We start from the raw sequence: 15117 nt of genomic DNA on the forward strand, positions 1-15117 counted from the left end.
TGCCCTAAACCTTTCCTATTCATGTATCAATCCAAATGTTGTAATTGTATTCGCCTCTACCACTTGTTCTGGAAGTTTGTTCCATATATGCACCATACCTCCCACCTTAAACCCATTAGTTTTTAAACTCCCCTACCTGGGGAACAGACCTTGGCTATTCACCTTATTTATCTATCGCACTCATGATTTTATAAACCTATTTAAGGTCATCCCTCAGACTTCTACGCTCCAGTGAAATAAATTCCAGCCTATCTAACCTCTTGTTATAACTCAAACCCTTCAATCTCAGTAGCATCTTTGTAAATTTTTTCTGCCCCCTTTCCAGTTTACTAACATCCTTCCTATAGCAGGGCAATCAGAATTGTATGCAGTACAAACGTGGCCACACCAATGCCTTGTACAGCCACAACATGACGTCAAGACTGCACATGTAGCCAGTATGCTGAAAACAATTATTCTTGCAAACCCTATTCACTTCACTTTAACATTGGGAGAGGGAACAATTCTAAGAATTGTTGATTGCTGCTTTAATGCAATTATAGATTTATATAGTGACATGAACCATTTACGTACATTTCTTTTTACAATAGGTAATTTTTCTCATCACTAATTTTGATGGTCAGAAAATCATGCACGCACAAATTTATGGTCTGCACTGCTGGTTGGAAAGGCTCTCTGCTTGGACCAGATAGTTGGAAAATTACATATTACATTTACTTATTTTTTAAAAATCTGATAAACTCTCATAGAAAGATTCTAAGTCAAAGCATTGCATTGATCTACAATTTCTATAAACTCTCTCAAAGAAGGTAATACTAAAACACATAATACAGTTCTTTTAAAAATAGTAATTATCAGAATATGAAAGCATGACTGCAAGATCCCAAAATAAATACTGGCTAGGTTGTCAAAAAAACTGACCTTTTGTGTAATACTATGAGATCTTCAAGTTCACCTGAAAAGGAAAACATGGTACCTCAAATAGTAAGATCCATGGTTCTGCACAGGTGTCTGTCTACATTTTTCCGAGTCTTTGGAGTGGATTTATAATCTTTTGACTTGATAGCGAGAATGCTATTACTGAGTTATAAATGATATTCTCTTCCAAAGCTCTGGAATTCCTTCACACAATTCTCTGAATAATCTACAATATCTGACTATTTTTAAAAAACTGTATTTGCACAAAGAAACAAAGTTTTACAAACCATTTGATACTGCCTTCTCATCTATTAAAATACTGCTCTTGAAGTCCCAATTATTAACTGCAAAGAATTTCAAAGCTCAAAACTCATTAGACCATATTTCACATAATAAACCTAAAAATTGAGAGAGAGAATATAACTATTTTAATAGGATTTGCACATTTTTCCCAAACTAATCATTTAAATTTCTGTGTTGTTGAAAGCAGAGATAATTCAATCAATTCTCACCATGTTATGTAGTCCATCTATTTGTAGTGTGATTGTTTTTGCTTTCTTAATTGTGCTGTTAACGAAAAACTGGGCTGGCACACGTTTTGTACTGCTAGAATTATGAATTCTTGCTTTGACAGTCTGTACAGGCTTCTTCAACAGTTCATAAATTTCTGTTGCCAAAACGTTGATGCCTTCTGATGTGTCGTCCCTATCACAAAAATGGGCAATTATACAAGCATCAACATTTCACAATTTTATAAATGAGTAACTAAAGAGTAGCTTGAACTATACTTCAGAGAACAAAGCTATGATGAATACAATGCAGGTTAAACAGACACATTGATGCCACCAACACTTCCACAGAGCTTGACCAAATGCTAAATTTTCTTTCAGAGGGAAAAATTAAAACCAGAAGCCACTGAGAAAGAAGAATAGGTGAAAATAAGTCTGACTTCTCCAACTCCTTTTAGCTAATCTTCGAGTGACAATGACAGACATTTGTTAATTTTCTCAGTTCTGGATGGAATGTGAAATGAGTGAAAAGTCAAAGTTTGTGCGAAGATTTGTAGCTCGGGTGCTCGTTGTTGTGGTTCTGTTCGCCGAGCTGGGAATTTGTGTTGCAGACGTTTCGTCCCCTGTCTAGGTGACATCCTCAGTGCTTGGGAGCCTCCTGTGAAGCACTATGATGGAACAGTTAAAGAGATGCTGATTGCATTACTGAACAATTAGCATTTCATGTTTGCAGTTACATGCAACAGTGGGTGTTCAATCTGAACTAGAACTTGAAAGAGGAAAATTTCCTATTCAGAATTTTGGTCTCGTTTTGACTTGAACTGAATTAACTGCACCAATAATTGTGAATACAGGATCTCCAGACATTAAGGGCATATTTTTTGACTTCAGTTGAAAATAAAGTAGTTGTAATTAGACTAGCTGAAAGAAAGTGTTCTCCTCAACCTAATTGTATCTCAGACAGACAGCTAGCATCATCATAATAAACACAAAAATTATTTGGTGGGTTTCCAATTCCATGTTGTCGAGCACAGCAAACAATTAATTGAGGCTGCATTTGAGCTGTTTGTGAAGTACCATATTCTCTAACAATCCAAAACATTTAGTTGAGATAGAAGGGTGCAATATGAGGAAGAGATTTTGTCTACATCATTCCAACGCCATGTAGCTTAATCTGCTCTAAGTTTTGGCATTGGCTCACTGTTATCAAAATGGGAAAGAGAATCTGTGTTCAAAGGAAGAAGAAATAAAACAAACATCAAAGCTGTTAACCTTTATGAAGATCAAGGTGAAAGTTCACAATGGTTGCTTTGTCATTTATACATTGTCCATCCAAGTTGAATATTAATGCCTGAGCAATGCGAAGGTGGAAAAGCCTCAGAATAATCCAGCACAAGTCTACATTATGCTATGTGAAGAAAAAGGCCACCATAACTATTCCTTAAAAACAGCCTAATCATAATTGTATGTAATGGCAACAACAAACACAAGGAGCAAAGACTGTCCAAAACAGTCGGCAAGCCTATATACTGCACATGAAGATGGCAGTCAAAATTTTCACTTCGCCTAAATAAACTATATAATTTCTGCCTTTACACTTGAACTAATGACTAGATTCAATGCAGCCGATAGGTAAAGAAATAGAAATTTAGTGACATTTTTAAAAGTTTAGAAGCTTTAAATATGGTAATTCCAAAAATCATACTAAAAGCATGTTAAGAATAGCTATCACTGAAAACTAGAACTTACATTGAATGTTACAATTCTCTCAAATGCACAGAATTTTCCACGACTGGTAGAAGTCACTTACCTTTTCTGTAGTCTCTCAAGATTGCTCACCAATCCTAACTCATTTTTCATTATCTCTCTATTAGAGGGACATTCTGCCAGATTATGCAGTGCCTAACAGGATTATACAACACCAGTCAAAATGATCCAAAAGAAATATAACAAATAACAGTATAATTCATATTTAATTATATAATATGAAAACAAAACTACTAGCAAGATAATTCATTATGCAGTCTGAGTGATCTTAAAATGAAAAGGCATTAATTCTCAAAGTTTTTTTGGGAGGGGGATGTTTGCAGTTCTATTTCACCCACATAAGAAAATTAAATACAACAATTATCAAAAAATTGGAGGTTTAGAAGGAGTATAAGAAATCTTCTGAATTCATCCAATATTGGAAACATACACCTATATTTCACAAGAATTCTCTATGGGTAGACTGGTAGATGCTTAGTGATGAGAATACAATTGCAATCAAAAAAGTGTGGCACTGGAAAAACATAGCTAGTCAGGCAGCATCCGAGGAGCAGGAAAGTTGACTTTTTGGGCATAAACCCTTCATTAGGAATGTGGTGAAGGGTTTACGTCAGAAATGTCAACTCTCCAGCTCCTCGGATGCTGCCTGACCGGCTGTGCTTTTCCAGCCCTACACTTTTTGACTCTGATCTCAAGCATCTGCAGTGCTCACCTTGTCCTAGAATACAGTTCCAGCTTGGTAAATACCTTATGGTGTTGTTCTGAAAACAATGGAGTAAATATGCACAATTTTCAGTCTGAGAAAGTTAATGTTGGTAAAAAGTGCTGGATGGTGTAATCGCTTCTTACACATTTGACTCACCAGAAGTAAATTCAATGGCATTACAGAAAATCAAGCAATTTTGTTTTTAATAGATATTTTTATTAGAAATTTAACATTTTTACAAGTTTACAAAAATAAACAAAACTCTCAGATATAAACATTGATATACAATTAGCTCAAATATACAATAGCCAAAATTTGACAAAAAAAAAACAAAACAACAAAAAAAAAACCAAAAAGAAAAAAAACCAAACAAACAAAACTCAACTATCTACTAATCTAACCTACAACTAACCAGGGTGTATATTTAAGTCTCTTACATGCTCGGAATGTGTTAGCATCAGATATGATAAAACCCGTATTCGTGCGGGATTCCTCCCCCGAGGGGCCCCGGACCAGCCAGGTTTGTAATCTCAATTAAATAAAAGCCCTTGTTAGGATAGCCGAAATATCTGTATTTATGTAATTCAAAAAGGGCTGCCATATTTTATAAAGTAATTCGGTCTTTCGGTGCACCATATTTGTAAGGAAGTCAAGGGGAATACATTCCATAATTAGTCTATGCCAATTTGAAAGTCCAGGGGGGCCCTCCGCCACCCAGTTCATCAAAATATTTTTCCTTGCACAGAAAGAAAGAATAGAAAATAGTCTCTTCCCGTACGTGTCCAGGGAGGGAAAGTTCGAAAAGCCCAAGAGGAGAGATACGGGATCCACTTTTATTTCCGTTCCTAAAATTTCTGTCAGGGTACTTGCTACTTTAGTCCAATATCTACGGATCTTATGACAGGTCCATAAGCAATGTACAAGAGTGCCCACCTCTATTTTGCATTTAGGACACATTGGAGATGCTCCTGCCTTAAATTTTGCCAATCGAACCGGTGCTATATGGGCCCTATGAAGTATCTTCAGCTGGATAGCCTGGGTTCTGTTACAAATAGTAATTCTTCTAGCATTTTCCCAGATATCATTCCACATTTCTGTGGAGATTTCTAGTCCCAAATCCTGATCCCATGTTTTAAGCAGATTATCCATATCTCCCGATACTTCATCATGTAGTAAATGATAAATATTACTGACGGAAGATACCCCCACTGGTCGTAGGACACTACATTCTCTATCGGATTTATAAAGACTATCTAATAACGTAGTCTTCTTCTGTATATAATCTCGAATTTGGAAGTATCGAAAGAGGTCTCCATTGGGTAATCCGAATTTCTGACGCAGCTGTCCGAAAGACATCAGGACCCCATCTTTAAATAAATCCCCGAGACATGAGATACCCCTGGATCTCCAGAGTTTAAAAGTGGCATCTGTTAACCCCGGTTGGAATCCCCATGCTCCCACTATCGGTGCATAGGGGGATGTTTTATGTGAATTACCCTCATTTTGCCGCATTATATTCCAAGCCTTGATTGTATTTAGTATAATAGGGTTTTTACAGTGATCTGTAATGATTTTCCTCTTGTCTGAGAATAAAAGGTTAATAAGTGGGTATTTTACTTGAGAAGCCTCGATGTCCAACCAGATTGATTGTGGATCAGACAAGACCCAATCAGCTATGTAACTTAATAGGGAACTTAATTGATATTTCCTAAAATCTGGGAAGTCCAATCCACCCCTTGCCTGTGGAAGCTGTAGCTTCTTCAGCTTAATGAGGGGCCGCCTATGATTCCAGATAAAGGAACTCAGCCAGCCGTATAATTTACATAAAGCCGTCCTCGGCAGCATCACCGGAAGCATTCTCATAGGATATAGGAGACAGGGTAGGATATTCATTTTGATTAATGCTATTCTACCCAACCAGGAAATTGGCAGGTCTCCCCATCGCTGGAGGTCCTGCCTTATCCTTTCCAATAAATACACAAAATTAGCCTTATACAACTGACCAAATACTGGAGTAATAAAAATGCCTAAATATAAGAAACCCTCCAGGGACCAGCGAAAGGGAAAAAGGGAACCGTCCGCTAAGCGGGGTATCACAGCAAGGCCACCCATTGGCATAGCCTCCGATTTTGAAAAATTAATTTTATAGCCTGAGAATGCACTAAATGTATTAATAACTTGGATTAAGCGAGGTATGGACATTAAAGGGTTACTGAGGAATAGAAGAACATCATCTGCATAAAGGGTAATTTTATGTTTATCTGTACCAATCCTTGGGGCCACTATATTAGGATCAGCTCGTATAGCTTCTGCTAGTGGTTCAATTATTAGCGTGAATAACAATGGCGAGAGGGGACATCCCTGACGGCAGCCCCTACCCACACTGAAGCTATCCGAGCCTAATCCATTGGTAACCACAACTGCTTTGGGATCACTATACAATGTTGAGATCCATTTGGTAAACACCTGTCCAACACCAAACCTCTCCAATGTGTAAAACAAATATGACCATTCGACCCTATCAAATGCCTTTTCCGCGTCTAATGAAACCACTACTCCTGGTATCTTTCCCTGATGACAAGCTTGAATCATATTCAGAGCCCTTCTAACATTATTGGATGATCTACGGCCCTTAATAAACCCCGTCTGATCCTCCTTTATAATATGTGGTAGTATCCTTTCTAGTCTCAGTGCTAACGTTTTAGAGAGGATTTTAAAATCTACATTTAGCAAGGATATTGGTCTGTATGATGTACAATCTTCTGGGTCCTTTCCTTTTTTAAGGATAAGAGAGATATTTGCCTCTTTCAGCGAAGGCGGGAGACAGCCCTGACTATATGCATAGTTATACATGTCCATAAGTGGACCAACCAGTATTTCTGTAAATTCTTTATAGAATTCAGCTTGAAAGCCATCTGGGCCCGGCGCCTTACCATTTTGAAGGTGCCTAATTGCATCAACTATTTCTTGGGGTGTAAGAGGAGCATTTAGGACCGATACTTGTTCCGGAGTTAGGTCTGGAAAAGTCAAATTTTTAAAAAATGACTGCATCCTCTTCGTCCTATCTTCACAATCCTGTGATTTATATAACTCAGAATAGAATTTTCTAAAGGTCGCATTAATCTTTTTATGGTCATGAGTCAAAATACCCGTACTTTCCTTGATAGACAAAATAGAAATGCTAAGTATCTACCCGGTTTGTCGCCATATTCATATAACCTTTGCTTTGCAAATAGTATTTCCCTCTTAGTCGTTTGAGTAAGTGTAGTGTTTAGAGCTGTCCTAAGAGCTGTAATCCTTTGCAATTTAATAATAGAAGGTCTATCAGTGTATGCTGTTTCAGCCGCTTTTAAGCGGGCTTCAAGCAGACGCTGTTGTTCTCCCTTTAATTTCTTCTGGGTCGCTGAGTAGGAGATGATCAAGCCTCGCGTGTAAGCTTTGATGGTCTCCCACATCATTGACGGGTTGCTAACTGTACCTGAATTAATTTCTAAAAAAGTTTTAAATTCTTGAGAGAAGTACTTTACAAATTTACTATCTTTCATTAAGAAGGGGTCCATACGCCAATGCCGAGGGGATGTCCCACTGTTCCTCGCCTTAGTTTCAATATATACAGCAGCGTGGTCAGAAATTGCTATATTACCTATTTTACAGGATGATATGGAATTTAAAAAAATCGAGGGGGCAAAAAACATATCAATTCTGGTATGACATTTATGTGGATTAGAGTAGAAAGAAAAATCTCTACCCTGTGGATGAAGACATCTCCATACATCTACTAATCCTAATTCTTTGTTCAGATCAATCAATTGTCTAGATCTGGGAGATACTCCTGCAGTACTCTTGGGAATCCTGTCTATTCCGGATCCATAATACAATTAAAGTCTCCCCCTATAATTATATGACGGGCATCAAAAGCCATCAATTTTGAAAAGGCTTCCGTTATAAATTTAAAGGGGTGTGCCGGGGGGCAGTACAAATTTAAAATCCCATATTCCTCTCCATTTATGAGGGCTTTAATCAAGATATATCGTCCAGATTCGTCTTTTATCTGCTTTAGGATTTTGAAAGGGAAATTCTTCCGAACAAGAATAACAACTCCCCTGCTTTTTGAGCTAAAAGAAGAAAAAAAGGCCTGATCAAATCCTCCCTGTCGTAATTTCAAGTGTTCTTTATCTGACAGGTGTGTCTCCTGTAGGAGAGCTATATCAACTCTTTCCTTCTTAAGATTTGATAATATTTTCTTCCTTTTAAGTGGCGAATTACTCCCCTTGACATTCCAGGTGCACCACTTAACCGACTGATCAACCATAATCCTCTGGGCCAATCCGAGACCCCTCGGGAGGGGGAACCCTATAAGCAATTTTTAAAATTGAGATAGTAATTAGAATATAATTATTTAATCACCAGAGGGTACTAAGTCATAATCTAATTTGTACTGAAGGAAAATATTCAAAACATGAGGTGTAAGCAGTAGATTAAAATAGAAAATTGCATACCTGAAGGGCACAATGCAGTACTTGCAGATTGCAGTGTTCCAGGAACAGCACGAGGCCTGGAAGACATCCCTTGTCTTTGACAATAGCTTCTCTATTCTGCGGTTCTGAAGCCAAGTCCCTCAGTTGACTAACTACAGCCAAAGCATCCATCATCTTGCATGTCATTCACTGCAATTTTGCACAAACAATTGGATCACAATTGTTGACTGATTATAATTTATAGATTTTAGTCATTTGTAGAAAATGCATTTTAAATTATTTTTAATGTTCTGTAATACCATAAGACTTAGGAGCAAAAGTAGGCTGTTTGACCCATCAAGTTTGCTTGCCATTCAACGAGATCATGGCTGATCTGATAATCCTCAACTCCATTTTCCTACATTATCCCCATAATTCTTGATTCCTTAAATGATTAAAGATCTGTCTCAGCCTTTAAGATACTAAACAACCAAAATTCCACAGATTCACAAACCTGTCAGAAGAAATTTATCCTCATTTAAATGGCTGACCTCTTACCATGAGATTAGACTTTCTGATCCCTCTGTGTTTCAGCTTTTTGCAGTGTTTCTCCACTTAAATAATATTCAGCTTTCTCTTCTTTCTAAAAGTGCATATCTGACACTTTCCCATACTATATTCCATTTTATAAGTTTTGCGCAATCATTTGGCTTGTCCATATGCTTTTGCAGACTCTGTGGTGTCCACATGACTTGTTTTCCCATCTATTTTTGGCCATCTGCAGACTTGGTGATAGTACATTCACTTCTATCATCCAAGTCATTAATGTAAATACTTGTGGTCCCAGCACTGACCCTATGATATTTAAAAATTAAAGGTATAGAATTATATAAATGTCATACTCAAATGCTGTAACAGTTTCAAACTAAACAGTAACTAATTAAGCTGATTATGCAAGAACAAAGATATTTACATTTCATTCATCAATATATGTCAATTTAAAATTGACAATTTTTTTAAAAAACCAACAACAAAGTAGCACTTGGTTAATGAAATATTTACCTGTATGCTGATGATGGCCATTAGCTGGGAATTCAGTTATGCACCCATAAATAGGAAGACTTGGAAAACTATTTGTTAAGAGATGTAGGCTTTTAATGTGTTTTTTGTAACAGTAAGTAAAACTTGTAAAAGTTTGTAAAATTGACAGGTTAACAGAAGACGATTGTCTAATGGTGAAGGATGGAAACTAAGAAACAATGTTCAGGCAGAAAACCATAATAGAAAGTAGTGGAAACTATGTGTAAATTGTCAGATATGATTACCTTCTGCAGGTCTGAGTCTGAACAGCAGAAGAGTGAAGTGGAAGTTTAAATATGTTACATCCCTACCATAGAGAAAATAAGGTATGGCCTTTGATATTGTTGCTTCCAAAAAAAACTTACATCTATATATAGCATTTTTTTCAGTCCCATTGGACATCCTGAAGCACTTTACAGATTAAGAAACATTTCCGAAGTATGGTCACTGTTGTAATGCAAGAAACGTGGCAACCAGTTTGCATTCAACTCACATAAACAGCAATATAATAATGACTACAGAATGCTTTTTGACATGCATCAAGAAAGATAAATAATAGACAAGGCATTTTGGGATAATTTCATGGCTCTTTTTTGAATGAGGTGCAATGAAATCTTTTACAGTCCTTCAAGCAGGCAGATAGTTCTTGGATTAGTAATGCAACTGAAAGATGGCACTTCCAACAATCTCTGAGTAGTGCACTGGTAAATTAGCTATAATGGAGAGCTCGAATCCTGCAAGACCTCAGAGGCAAAAGTGCGACCAATTAAGTTATGGCTAATGTTGAGACCATTTGTTTTTTCTAAATTTTGTTTTGGAACTGAGAGTTGAAGTTAAGAATTTAAATTTGAACAGCAGCGTGTTTTTCTTTTTGAAAAAGTGAGAACAGGATCCAAGATGGCGGCGACTCAGCAAGTCTGAGTCTATAGTGCTCCTCCCAAGACTTGGGCAAAGTGGGCTACCTGCCTCTACCACACTTACCAAATCATTTAAAATAGTTTTTACTTAATGTAATTAGTTGTTCAGTACTAAATTTAGACAGTCTAGTCTCCTGTAAAAATGACTAGGGGGAAAGGAGCCCGCAGTTCTCAGCAGGCAGGAACCCCTCCCCAACCCTCCCCAGCTGCAGCAGAGGTGTCCGCAGCCGCCCCGGGGGACTTACCTACGGTGGCGAGCCTCGCAAAAATAATCTCCAAACTTGACGCGAAGTTTGACGCCTTCATTGAAGACTCCCAGAGCCAATGGAATTCACTCTCAGCCGTGCTACAAAAGCACGGCTGAGATATCAAGGAATTCGAGCGCCGAGTCGGAGAGAATCGAGGTCGTCGAAAAAATATTTGTTTGCTGGGCCTTTCCCAAACGGAAAGAAGAAGGCCAGCTTACAGTGTTCCTCAAGCAGTGGCTTCCACTGCTGTTAAATCTGGAGGCTGGATCAGGCCAGGTAAGGGTGGAATGGGCCTACCGGGTTGCAGTGCACGGGCCCGGCTCGAGCCAGCGCCCCCGCCCGGTCCTGTTCCTGCTGCAGAGCTACAAGGAGAGGCAGATGCTCTTGGAAGCTTTCAGAAATCTTGGGAAAGATCCCCAAGCCATGATTTATAAAGGATCCAAGATTATGTTATTTCAGGACTTTTCCCCAGCTTTGGTCTGAAAGAGGAAGGCGTTTGACGAAGCAAAGAAGCGTTTAAGGGACTTAAACATTCAGTACTCCTTGCGCTACCCAGCTACGCTACGCTTCAGCCATGAAGGGTCCGTGTATAACTTCGGATCACCGGAAAGGCCAAGGAATTTTTAGATTCTCTTAGATAAATTGTAAGAGTTAATTGATGTTGTTTTGCCCTCCCCCAACCCCGGTTTACCCCCTTTTTTTTCCTTTCATTACCTTACTGTTTAATATTATCTCCGGGGGATGGGGAGAGGGGTTTATTTATTTATTTTTCACTTAGCGATTTTATCCCCTTTTTAAAAATAAATATAGGCCAGGGGGTCTAGTTAATGTAGGTGGGAGGGGGGAGGTGTTTACCTTATCCTATTTTATCTCTGTCCTTAGGAGCGGGGTTGTTTTCCCCTGTTATTTTGTATTACTATATTTAATTATTATTTGCTGAGACTGTAATTTTATAGTCATATATGTTCATACATGGTATTAACATTACCAAATATATCCAGGCGTTGGTGTGGGTGGGTGGTAGGGGGCGGGGGGCGTGGGTAGGGTACTCATTGTTAATTCTAGCTCAGTAGTATATTTGAATTTTCTTTATCCTATCATGGGGTGCCTGGGTCAAGGGTGGGGCACTGGTTGGGAGAAGTTATGATGGACTTTTGGAAAGGAAGTGATGCCCCCTGGGAACAAGGAATCCTGCACGAATACGGGTTTTGTTATGATCTGATGTTAGCACATTCCGAGCATGTATCTCACTACTCAATTTCTGTGTTATCGGTCGTTTTTTTTTCTCTTGAATATTGTAAGAGATTTAATCATACACTCTGGTTAGTTGTAGGTTAGATGAGTAGTTAGTTGAGTTTTGTTTTTTTTCTCGGTATATCCTTTTTTTCTGTTTGATAGATTTTGGTTATTATTTATTTAAGATTTAATTGTATATCAATGTTTATACTTGTTTTTTTTTTTAGTTTTCTTTTGTAAACATGTAAAAACATGTTAAATTTTCAATAGAAATATCTATTAAAATAAAAATGAGAACAAAAGACTGATATTTGCTATTGGGAACTGGCCAGAGAGGATAGTGTGGCTTTAGGGGGAAATTATGGTCTTGTGGGATTACCATGAGACAATTAATCCAAAAACTCAGTTAATGTTCTGGGGACCTGGATATGAATCATACCACAGCAGATGGTGGAATCTGAATTTAATAAAAATATCTGACTATGAAACCAGTGTTGATTGTTGGAAAAACCCACCTGTCTCACTAATGTCTTTCACAGAAGGAAATCTGCCATCCTCACCTGGTCTGGCCTGTATTTGAATCCAGAGCCACAGCAATGCATTTGACTCTCAACTGCCTTCTAAAATGCCCTAGCAAGCCAGTCAGTTGCTACAAAGTCTCAACAAGAACTGAAACCAGACAGACCATGCAGCATTGATGTAGGCACCAGAAAAAGACAATGTCAGAAACCGCCCTGTTGATCCTTACTAACATCTGGGGGCTACTGCCAAGATCAGGGGAACTGCCTACTCAAGCAACAGCCTGACTTAATCATACTTACAGAATCATACCTGAGAGACAATGATCCAGTTATCACCACTGCACCCCTGGATACGTCCTGCCCCACCAGCACAACAGAGCCAGCAGAGATGGCAGCATAATGGTATACTGTTGGGAGGGAGTTGCCCTAGGAGTCCTCAACATTGACTCTAGACCCCATGAGGTCTCGTGGATTCAGGTAAAACATGGGCAAGGACACTTCTTGCTAATCACCATGTACCGTCCTCCCTCAGCTGAATCAGTACTTCTCCATGTTGAACCACACGTGGAGGAAGCATTGAGGGTGGCAACAGTACACAGTATAGTCTGGATAGGAAATTTGAATTTCACCATCAAGATTTGCTCAGCAGCAGCACTACTGATCAAGCTGGTTGGCTCCTAAAGGACATAGCTACCAGATGGGTCTGCATCAAGTGGTGAGGGCACCGATAAGAGGAGAAAAGCATACTTGACCTCATCCTTGCCAATCTGCCAGCTGCAGATGCATCATTTCATGATAGTATTGGTAAGAGTGGCCACCGCACAGTCCTTGTGGAGATGAAGTCCCGTCTTCACATTGAGAATACCCTCCATCTTGCTATGTGGAACTATCAGCTTGCTGAATGTGACAGACTTCAAACAGATCTAACAACTCAAGAATAGGCATCCATGAGGCACTGTGGGCCATCAACAGCAGCAAAATTGTATTCAAGCAAAATCTGCAACCTCATTGCCCAGCATATCCCCCACTCAACCATTACTATCAAGCTAGGGGATCAATGGAAAGTGCAGGAGAGCATGCCATGAGCAAAAACAAGTGTACCAAAATTGAAGTGTCAACCTGATGAAGCTACCTAACAGGACTACTTGCATGCCAAACAGCAAAAGCAGCAAGTCATAGGCAGGCTAAGTGATCCCCTGGATCAAATCAGCAGATCAGAACTGAGTTTTGAGTCTTGCCACATCCAGTTGTATGTGGTGGTGGTGGACAATTAAAGAACTCACTGGAGAAGGAGGCTGCACAAATATCCCCATCCATAGTAATGGAAGAGCCAACACATAACTGAAAAAGAGAAGGCTAAAGCATCCACAGCAATCTTCAGCCAGAAATACCAAATGACCTCCTCCAGTGATCCCTAACATTACAGATATCAGTCTTCAGCCAACTCAATTCACTCTACGTGAGATCAAGAAACGTTTGGACGCACTGGATATTGGAGAGGCTATGGATCCTGACAACATTCCGGAAATAGTACTGAAGACTTATGCTCCAGAACTTGTCGGTCCCCTAGCCAAACTGTTCCAGTACAATTACAACACTGGCATCTACCCCACAGTGTGGAAAATTGCCCAAATATGGAGGATGTCACCAACAATGCTATTAAGCAGCACCTGCTCAGTGACACATAGTTTGGGTTTTGCCAGAGCCATTCAGCACCTGATCTCATGGAAATAGTGAGGATTGCAGATCTCCTGACCTCATTATAGCCTTGGTTCAAACATGAACAAAAGAACTGCATTCCAGAGATGAGGTGAGAGTGATATCCCTTGACATGAAGGCTGCATTCAACCAAGTGTAGCATCAAGGAATCCTAGCAAAACTGGAATCAATGGGTTTCAGGGAACGAATTCTCTGCTGCCTAGAGTCATAACTGGCAAATAGGAAGATAGTTGTGGTCGTTGGAGGTCAGTCATCTCAGCTGCAGGACATCTCTTCACAAGTTTTTCAGGTTAGTGTTTCTTGGCCCAACCATCTTCAACTCCTTCATCAATGACCTTCCCTTCATCATCAGGTCAGAAATGGGGATGTTCACTGACAATAATATGATGTTCAGCATTATTCGTGACTCCTCAGATAATGAAGCAGTCCATGCTCAAATGCAACAAGATCTGGACAATATCCAGGTTTGAGCTAACAAGTTTCATTCATGCTACACAAATGCCAGGTAATGACCATTTCCAATAAAAGACAATCCAATCACCACCCCATGACATTCAATGGTTTTCACATCACTGAATTTCCCACTATCAACTTCCATGGGGTTACCATTGATCAGAAACTCAACTGGACTTGCCACGTAAATACAATGGCTGCAAGAGCAGGTCAGAGGCTAGGAATAGTGGGGTGAGTAACTCACCACCTGACTCCATTCCATCATGTACACAAGTCAGGACTGTGATGGAGTACTCCCCACTTTGCTGGATGGATGCAGCTCCATCAGCACTCTAGAAGCTTAACACAATCCAGGACAATGCAGCCTGTTTGATTCGCACAAGCATCCACTCGTTCCACTACCGATGCTCAGTAGCAGCAGAGTGTACTATCAAAAAATGGCACTGCAGAAATTCACACAAATCCTCAAACAGCACCTTCCCAACCCACAACCACTTCCATTCAAAAGGACAAGGGCAGCCGATACTTGGCAATGTGATCAACTGCAAGTTTCCCTCCAGGCCACTCACCATTCTTATTTGGAAAT

The 15117-nt window shown here is 39.3% G+C and overlaps 1 protein-coding gene across 2 annotated transcripts in view; it reads right to left on the reverse strand.

The window, feature by feature from the left end:
• The window catches only part of armc1l (armadillo repeat containing 1, like), a 31791-nt gene that overhangs the window by 6956 nt on the left and 9718 nt on the right, over positions 1-15117 (reverse strand). The window contains exons 1-4 of one of the 2 annotated variants that reach the window (XM_087981941.1): positions 10600-10787; positions 8400-8567; positions 3238-3329; positions 1431-1623 (exon numbers count right to left, since the gene is read on the reverse strand). In XM_087981941.1, coding sequence (XP_087838067.1) covers positions 1431-1623; positions 3238-3329; positions 8400-8564 — 450 coding nt within the window. In that variant the 5' untranslated portion in view covers positions 8565-8567; positions 10600-10787. Of the gene's footprint in view, positions 1-1430; positions 1624-3237; positions 3330-8399; positions 8568-10599; positions 10788-15117 lie in introns of those variants that run through there. The other variant, XM_087981938.1, reaches the window with a different exon arrangement.

This window comes from Chiloscyllium plagiosum, unplaced genomic scaffold (assembly GCF_037043375.1).
Source record: "Chiloscyllium plagiosum isolate Xiang-an unplaced genomic scaffold, Cpla_swu_hap1 HiC_scaffold_3, whole genome shotgun sequence".
Taxonomy (NCBI): domain Eukaryota; kingdom Metazoa; phylum Chordata; class Chondrichthyes; order Orectolobiformes; family Hemiscylliidae; genus Chiloscyllium; species Chiloscyllium plagiosum.